Source organism: Trematomus bernacchii, unplaced genomic scaffold (assembly GCF_902827165.1).
Source record: "Trematomus bernacchii unplaced genomic scaffold, fTreBer1.1, whole genome shotgun sequence".
NCBI classification, from domain to species: Eukaryota; Metazoa; Chordata; class Actinopteri; order Perciformes; family Nototheniidae; genus Trematomus; species Trematomus bernacchii.
This window is the reverse complement of record NW_022988098.1, coordinates 8253386-8263324: the sequence shown is the minus strand read 5'-3', so window position 1 is coordinate 8263324 and position 9939 is coordinate 8253386. Positions and strand designations below refer to the sequence as shown.

Genomic DNA, 9939 nt, shown 5'->3' with positions numbered 1-9939 from the left:
ATAAACAACCTTTTACGTACTCAAGCTTAATAATTGAGCTGAAGTTGAGGTACTTGAACATTAATTGAGCATACAAGATTTCCCTCTAGTAAAATAAAATGGAAATCCTCAAGTACATGTATATAGAAATTGTATTAAGCATAGTACTTGAATATGAACGTACCCCTACATTACATTTAATTTAGCTGACGCTTTTATCCAAAGCGACTTACAATAAGTGCAAAAACTACAACTACTACTGCTGCTTGCAAGAAAGAAACAACAAGGAATACCAGTCTTCATTTCCTCAGCCCCACATTTTGAAACGTCTAAGGTCCGTTTTATTATAATTGAGGACAAACCGTGACCACACGTCAATCAATTTTACATCTACAGTCAAAATGCAATCATTATTGGGACAAACAAAAGGGTCTCTTAGTCGATAACATCTTAAAACTAACAGTCAAATTGACAAAACAGGCAATTATTTAGTTAAGATTTTATTTCAGAGTCCAATTTGAAATCGATATCTTGATCATTTACACCTCTATTCACCAAACACATGGTTTAGATTAACACTAAAGTAAGTCACTGTGCAGAGGTAGTAGTTACTGTAACAGACCATAATAATGTCTGTGTTGCAAGCAGTCATTTTAATATCTTAAAGTTAGTAAAGCTGCTGTTTTAGTTTGTTAGTGCAGTCTTCATAGCAGCAGTTTGTTTTAACAGCATTAAGAACGAGGTGTTAGCACAAGGCAAAGCTGGTCCTATTGAAACCTAGAAACCTCCCTGGAGTCCTTATATGACTCCAGTTCCCTGTCCTCCTTTACCTTCCAGTGTTATAACTACTTGGTTCCCTTCTCCTCTTTCACTTTCCCCCGTCCTTCAGACCTCCACAGTCACAGAGCTGCCAGTGACTCGGACTCCGAACCATCCGTCCCAGAACTTTGTGTCCTGTCCTCCGTGTTCGAAGGTGATGAAACGCAATCCAGGGCCGTACTCAGAGAACGTGTGGCTGACCTGGAGTTCAGAGTGAGAGAAAACACACTGTGATACAGACTTGTGTGTGGGGGAGAGAAAAACAGCAGCATCAGTCGCTTCAGCAAGTTCCAAAAAAACAACATGTTCCCGTGACAGATCCCTGTGATGGCAGAAATAAATAGTATGGCAGCAGCACAAATCCAGCACCAGACACTTTTTGTTATGCTGCTATGGACAGTCTAGCAGTAATGTACGTTCTCAAAGATATTGAAGTGACTGTTATTATACATATTTGCATACATATTTTTATATATATTTGTTTTTGTATTCGGGATTGTGGGAATATTTTGATCTCTGTCTGTACACACAAACTGAAAGATTGACAATAAAGTTGACTTTGACTTGACTTTGAAAGGAGGATATCAGTTGACGTTATAAAGTGACCAGAGGCCTGTACTACGAAGCCGGATTTTCCTAACCTGGATATGTTTGAGTTAGCCGGTTGGCCCAATCCAAAACATACGCGCTCTGGCTAAGCTGTACTACGACGCTGGTTATCAAGTGGATCGCTCAAGCCAGCCGTGTCCTATCTAGTTAGGTGCGCGTTCACATGGAAGGGGTGGTATTTGGAGCATTCGACCAATCTCAAACATGGACAAGCGTACTGACAGCGCAGCGTCATACTTCCTGAATGAAAAGTGAACTTTAATATTAGTCAAATATGAAGAACTTAAACTTTAAACATCCATGACTTAAACACTTTATCCAGGATAAAAGCCACATAGCTGCACCTGCAAGGTGAATACAGCTGGTAAAAGAAAAAGTGTTTGAATGCGTACATTAACAGGTTTATGAAATCACTGCCCCGTCCAAGACACGATCTGACTTTAATTAGGAGAATTTGACTCGAGTGTTTCGTCAACTTAATGTGTTGCTTAAAATAATACTTCTGCATACAGTATGTGACACTGTGAGTGTTGCACGGCCAGATACGGCTCAAGAAGCTGACTCAGATAAGGAAATATATGATACATTATGATGTGATATGATATGAATGATAATGGGACACATCGACGTCTGCACTCACAGGACTGTACTTAATGTTACTCTGATCCGGTTACTTATGTTGTGGCAGATATTTAAGTAAGCTTTCTTAACGCTAATATTATAATAGTCAGATTGCTCTGAAGATGGGAGGGGATATTCTATTAATGTTCACGTTCACACAGTCAGTTGATTTTGGCCGGCCGTCTTTCCTGCAACGGCAGTTTTTCTGTATTTCCTCTATCCTGTAATATGAATTGATCGCTTTAAACTCCGCACACGGAGCTCTGATTGGTCAGCAGGCGGTGCTTTCACTGAGTTGATCTCTTAGCCTGCCACCTAACCTGCTCCGGAGCAGGTTTGCCGCTCAGCATAAGTTACCATGGAGATCTAGCCTGCTAAAAAGAGAACCAGCGTCGTAGGACCGGAAAGTCCGAGATTTCCCTGAAGTTAGCCAGCTAAGCGAAAATCCAGCTTCGTAGTACAGGCCTCTGGTCCAATACAGGATGAGGTCAAGGTCGATGAGCAGATAAAACCTCTAATTTAACAAAAAATAATGCCCTAAATGCCCCTAAAATACTATACACTGGGTTTCTGTGGCAACGTTTCCTGGAAAAGACAAAACTGTTTGGATCTATAAAAAAGGTATCCAAAAACACAACCTCATTATATCTCATCGCAAGCTGTAGTGTTAGCAAACAGAGTCAATCGTCTTTTCTGATGAGTTTACAGCAGCTATGTGCAAATACAGACAACTCTATCCGGTTGAAATTCATGCACGACACATTTTATGACATGGCATTGTACTTATAGAATCATCCGAAAGAGACAGATGAATGAAATACAACTCTTCAGAATGAACATTACCATCGACAATGTGTTTCAAACTGAACTGTGAGTAATGATTGTGTCCCTCTGTGACCTTAGTTCCTCTGCTGTATACCAGAGATGGAAAGAGTACACATATCCTTTACTCAAGTAGAAGTACAGATATGTGTTTAAAAATACTCTGGTAAAAGTAGAAGTACTGACTAAACTTCTTTACTCAAGTAAAAGTAAAGAGGGCTTTGAAATGTACTTAAGTAAAAAGTACCCATAACTAGCAGCTGTTTTAAAGAGTACCTGACCTCCCTTTATATTAATAGAACAATAATGTCATTGTTAGCTAATGAATGTTTCCATGCTGAACAACGGCAACATGACAACGTTTTCATTGGTCCCTCTTCTTTAGAGAAGACCAGGAAATGATGGATACACGGATCGTGTTCAAATCAATAGGCACGCAATGACTCTAAATAATAATGATCACGCCACCAAACACACATTCAAACTAAAGGAACCAGCCTGTTTGGGAAATGTGAGAAGTAGAAAGTACAGGTATTTGGGTTCAAAATGTAAGAAGTAAAAGTAAAAAGTCGTCAGAAAAGTAAGTAGTGGAGTAAAGTACTGATACCAAATAAATGTACTTAAGTACAGTAACGAAGTATTTGTACTCCACTACTTCCCACCTCTGCTATACACTACAGATCCTCCTCCTCCCTGTGTACCTGTTTCCAGGAGCATTCGTCACTGTCGGGGTCATGGGTCACCGGATCAGGTTTGAACTGCTCGATGACCTCCTGGTTCTCATCCAGCAGAGTCACGGTCATCTGGTACGTGCAGCCGCAGTCCGACCTCCCACAGTACCTGCATTAAACACCCTGATTATCAGTGACTTAGTGTTGAGAAAATACTGAATGTGCTCTTCCAATACCAGAGTCCACATGATAACAAAGGTATCCCAACTGTAGCTGTGTACATGACAGGATGTATGATTACCTAGAAGAGCATCAGGACTGTTTTAGGCATATGATAGCTATGTGATTAACATGATGATTCAGCCTCTATGGAGATAGACATATGACAAGCATGATCATTTCTGACGTGGAGCTAATCTGAAGTAAACATTGAATACTGCTTTATATTCCTCCATCTTGTGACTGTGTAACTCCCTCTCTTGGATATCAGCATGTGAAGGACACTGTTCAGGAACTAGTTGATGCTCTGGATGTGATGACTACTTCCATTCTTGAGAGGATCAGAAATACATGGATTCTGAGATTGAAGCTCAAGCCGGGGACGAGTGATATTTTTCTAACACTCACACACTTACAGGAGGTGTGTAAAGAGCATCACTCCTACTCTTTCTTACCAGTCTTCCACGGTGACGGGAGGCTGAGCGTCCAACTGCTCGCTGGAGTAATCCTCCGCCAACAAGTCGATCACCTGCCTCTTTAGACACAGCCTAGGAAACACAGTTTTTAAGAAACAGGAAGATTTTACCTTGGGTTATCTTACATACATATACATTTGTAGATATGACTTATATCAGGGTTATCAGAATCTTTGGGGTTATAGTTCCGAAGTGGTTTTGTGTCCTTCTTTTAAAGCAGATAATACAAAATGCAGCTTATAAACACAGTACAAAAGTCCACATACTGTAAGGCTATCAATATAAGAGTGTAAAGATGTGTTTTTTTATTTTTATATATTCTTTATTTAACCAGGTAAAAGTCTCAATGAGATTAAAATTTCTTTTTCAAGAGCGACCTGGCCAAGAGGACAACATGAACCAACTTACAACAAATGAACACAAAACAATACAGGCAGGTGTTGAGCGATGTATTGAATTGTCAGTATTTAAACATGACCATACACCAGGGGCGGACTGGCCATTGGGAATACCGGGAGTTACCCCGGTGGGCCGGTGCTGTGCGAAAAAATTCATCTTTTTTTTTTTGCCTAAATCCTACCGGCCCACATTTGTAAGTGTTCCGGCCACTCCCTGGCAGGGAAACGGGGTTCAGGGGGAGTGGCTGTACCCGTAGGATAGAAAAGGGGGAAGTGACGTCTGACTCAGAGGTCGTGCGGCTGTGGAGAAGAACGTGTTGCCCACATTCTGTTACTGAGTTTAGGCTAGTTAGCTAGCAGGTTTATTGTTTTGGGTGCAGTCACTTTTGCCTCCACTTGCTGTTCAAATAAATGTTGAAAGAAAAAGTAAATCTGTTTACAGTTCTGTTTCATATGGGTGTTGAGAGATGTCCCTAATGTTGCTCTCAAAGTGCACCAGATTGATGCATTTAACTTCAACATTTAAAAAAAAATCTTCCCGGGGGAGCTTGCCCCCGGACCCCAGAGGAGGTGAGGTCCACCACCTGCCCACATCCCCTGTTAAATTGTCTCACCCACATTGAGGATGCTTCCTACGCCCATGTTTTATTTCATGTGTCAAGTCAGGCAAATTGGGTCCAAATGTTATTGCATTAATGATCTGTTAACATTAAAATCACTAAATATATGCTGTAACTATTTTTGCTCTAGGCAACTCAAGGGCTCAGGTAATGTGATTACTATATGAATAATGGTCCAAAATAACATCAAATGCATAGGGTTTTTTGTTAAGTAACAAACTTTCGTCGCCGGCCGGCCGATACATGCCGCGCATTAAGTGGGCCTGTCTGTCAATTAAACCCTGGGCCACTTTTTCCCCCCAGTCCGCCCCTGCCATACACACAGACAGTAATACACACTCACTCAAAGGAGGTTGCAAAGTATTTGGTCACTCCGTCGAGGCCGGAGTCGGAGCCGCAGTCTCCCGGTATCTCCTCCACTTTCCACTGACTCCCGCCGTTCTCCGTCAGCTCCCAGAAGTCCAGAAGCTCTGGGAGGGAAATGCACAAATGTTCAATTCCAAGAGCAGACACTCTAAAAAGAAATCAACCCATCCATCAATCCATCCATTTTTAACTTTTTAATGCTATTTTATTTCTATTTCAGAAATATTTTCCACTGTTTATTTGTAGTGTCTTAATTTCTCGTATACATTGCCTTGTTTTTTATGCTGCTGCAACGCAAGCATTTCCCAAATTGGGATCAATAAAGTACCTACCTATCTATCCATCCATCCATCCATCCATCAATCAATCAAGGCATCAATTCATCAGTCAAAAAATAGATAACGCAATTCATCAATCCATCCATCGATCAATCAGTCAATCGATCAATACTAATCATACATTTGAATGCTTGTACTTTTCAATTAATCCTCAATGAAATGCTCTCAATAGAAATAGCTGTTTAACAGAAGTCGAGAAGTTAATAAGACGTACATTTTCCAAACAAACCAGTTAGTATTCATTATTAAAGTTTTTACTCTTGAAAAACACTCATCACATCCGATTTATAACATGGTTGTAGATATATCTCCTGTGACGAAGAAAATGGCCCCTCACCTTCCCCACTGGGGTTCTTCAGCAGGTTTTTGGCCATGACTGCAGCTTGAACAGGAGGAGGAGGCGGGGCTGAAGAAACAGGAAATGAAATCAATAAGTGTCTCTACTGCGGTTTCTAATGGGCGGACAATCCCCAGGATGCAGATACAGCTTGCTTTATTCCATCTGCATCCTGTACAGCATACATTAGACTTCTTACTCATGAACTCTGTTTATAATACACAGTTCATCTGTACATGTGTTATTTATTAAAGTATACAGTGTTTGTTCTACTGTACAGTATTTCATTTTACATTATTTATTCTACTTTCTATGTACATATATATTTGTCTTAGTCCTGCAACTGACTGGCACCATTATGACAATTGCACTATTTTATTGCACTATTTATTTTCATATATTTGTATGCTAGGTATATTGTTTGTTGCATTTTTGGAGTAGCATTTGCCAATAAAGCTAAATAATAATGTCTCAAACAAGGATTATATGATCATAATGGCATACAGTCGACTGCTTTAGAGTCAATTAACACTTTAAAACAAAATTATTCCTGCAAATTACCGGCATTATTATTGAACTTTTACACTACTTTGTTGTTATTTTGTGTCATTTTTCTCTCCTCATGTTTAGAGTATTGTATGTTGCATGTCGGAGGAGCATACGACACTGTAACTATTGTGCATATGATAATAAAGCCCTTTAATCTCAATTATTAATGTCCCAAACACACAAAACATGCAAGGGTTGTCTGATGCTAAAGGCAAAAGAAACGATGAGATCTTACGTGGGAAAAAATATGAATTTGGACACACAAATGTATTTACTGACAGACACGGTGTTTGGTCCAGCAGCATTGAAAAGGTTAAATGTAAAAGTCCATGAAGGCCGGGTCACCTCCACAGAAGTGGAACACTAATACCCTGTTCTGCTGACTCACTGCTCAACAAGTGGGCCAAAGCCTCTCTGTGCACATGCTGAATAGCAGGAATCACAGAGGATCAACCCGTCATCAAACACACATCAGTCAGCATGAAAACAACCCGGGGTCGTGTGTTGCCATAGAAACTGTGGAAAGCAGGAGGTTAAGGAGCTGTTTTGAGGCTGAGGAGGTTATAGGTGTTACTGAAATGTACTTAAAATGAACTGGCTTTAAGAGAAATGCATAACATGTAACAGGATTATGTAATCAGGATACAAACAAAAGGATTCCCTTACAGTTACATACAAAAGAGTAATCAGATTACTGTTATTTTGCGAACTAGCAGGATTACAATGTTACAATTCAAATGTACTATCACCGTAATAAACCGTATTTAATTGTACCATATCTAGACTTCTTGCACAATCTTTTATTTGTATTTTTGTATGTTGCATCGTTGGAGGAGGTCGGGTCAGAAGATTTTCATTGCCATTAAAACCTTTGAATCTTGAATCTTGTTAGTAAAAACCTAAGAGCATATACAGAAGTGTTTGTTGTAAAGCATCAGATGTTCTCTCTTCTCTGTAAACTGTGCTGTTCTGTAGGATAATACTTTAAGTGTGAATCTATACTTCTACTGCCTGAATCTGCTTTATGGTTTTCACTTTCTTTGGTTAATTACATAAATAAAATCTCTGAGCAGAGGACACATCTTTGATCCTAAATATCTTGGTTTCTTACATAATACACTGAAGTAAGAATCATCTTATTGATATTCCCTTTCCCTTGTATGTATCTGCACTGCATTTAATATTGAGGTAATCCAAAAGAAAGTACATTGTTTATATATGTTGATACTCAGATCAGGTTACAAGTCATTGTAACAGAATACATTTCAAAGGTTACCCTCCCAACTCTGACAATGATCCTACACATTTTTTTAAAACTATAACCACTTCAAACCACTAAGTGTTCTGTTATAAGATCAGAAAACTCAAAATATTCCTACATTTCTGAGATTACTCATCAAATTACTGTCAATGCAAAGACTATTTGTGTACTTTAAAAAAGTCACACCCAAAGAATATATAAAGGTCACAACACCAACAATAACCTATAAAAGAAGCAGTTTTGGACATTTTTAAAGGAAACGCCATGGAGGTATTTATCTGAGTAACATACAACATCTCCCAGTTTCTTGTTTGCATTATAACATTACTCACTAAGGCACCAAACAAAAACAGCCGAGTCATGTTCCCTGGCTGCAGACTTGACATCAGAGGCATAAAATACGCAGTACATGCAAAAATACTCTCATGATCCACTGTAAATAAACCCATTCTGCTCCGTGTGAAAACAAAAAAGCTTACTCACAGCGAGAGGAAATGCAGTCTTCTCTGTCCTTCGTCTCTTTTTCTCACTTGCGCTTGAGCTCCTTTGCAGAGGCCCCCTCGTCACAGTGAGGCCTTTATAGCCAGGGAACACACACACACACACACACACACACACACACACACACACACACACACACACACACACATACGCAGTGAGAGAGAGGGGGAGGGAGAGACACAAAACCCTCTGCAGGTTAGGGAAAGCATCCATCCAGCAGAACTCAGCAGAACCACACATGCTCACACTCAGCACAAATGTCAGTAAGAGCAAATATAAAACCCTCAGTGCTCTTCTTTCTAAAGGACACATGCAGGCCTTTAACTGTACTAACGTTGTATTCTGTAGACATTACGTTACATGTCACTTGTTAGACGCTTTTATCCACAGCGACTAACATACTCAATACTGTGGGCAATCCCCACAGGAGCCATTTGGGGTGAAGTGTCTCAGGGACACAACGACATGCTGACTGCAGTCAGGGTTTTAACCTGATCAGAACACCAACGCTCTGCCCACTGCGCCACACGCCACCCCCAACAACAACAACTATGAAGTCTCCACAAATGCACTTGTGTCTGCAACTATATCTTTGCTTTCTTTCACCTCCTCTGACAAGTCCCACTTTTTCATCAGGAAGCTTCACATCAAGTGTGCTGTTATGGCGCGTTAGTGACGCAGAGAAACACAGTGGGAAAGTCCTGTACAGTATGTCCAAAGAAGAAGAAGAAGCAGCGCCCTCTATTGATTGAGTAATTCAAAATAATACAAACAGCATATACATATAACTTTAAAATTAGTTGTGAACAAATGCACCGCCTCATAGTTGTCATAAGGGGCTTATCTAACTACAAAGATCATTTCGTTTTGAGAACCAGGCTAGAAAAATGTTTATTTCTGGTGTAAAGTTGGGCATTTTAACAAGAGGATCTATGGACATTGCTCCCTGCTGCAACCAGCCCCCTACAGGCCACCTGATGAACTGCAGGCTGTGGCACTTCCGCATAGGCTTCACTTGCCGATTATCTCATACATTCTTACAATTAAAAAGACTTCAGAGGACATCTAAGGTTGGATTTCAAGAATATGCGCTTGTACAATTAAATTGTTACTCTAAACCTTACTCAAAATAAAATTATAAAGAAATAGTGAAAGTCTCCACACATTTTGACAATAAAAATGATAAAAAATACGCTAATAAATCGTCCAATCATGCAATCATCAATCCATGATAGGCACTATTACTTTTTGTAATCTAAACTCATTTTAATGCTTGTACTTTAAAAAAAATGTTACCTCGTTGAATAAAGGTGCATTTAAAAGTTTAAATGCAGCTCTACGTCACAGCTCTAC

At 39.8% G+C, this 9939-nt stretch overlaps 1 protein-coding gene across 1 annotated transcript; it reads right to left on the bottom strand.

Annotated features, from left to right (window-relative positions):
• Positions 1 to 275: 275 nt before the first annotated feature.
• On the bottom strand, positions 276 to 8718 carry fbxo2 (F-box protein 2). The gene is made up of 6 exons (XM_034121507.1): positions 8569 to 8718; positions 6276 to 6344; positions 5578 to 5704; positions 4196 to 4288; positions 3552 to 3690; positions 276 to 999 (listed from the first exon to the last, which is right to left on the bottom strand). Exons 2-6 carry the CDS (start codon positions 6310 to 6312, stop codon positions 865 to 867), a joined length of 531 nt encoding a protein of 176 aa, XP_033977398.1. The 5' UTR covers positions 6313 to 6344; positions 8569 to 8718; the 3' UTR covers positions 276 to 864.
• Positions 8719 to 9939: the final 1221 nt, after the last annotated feature.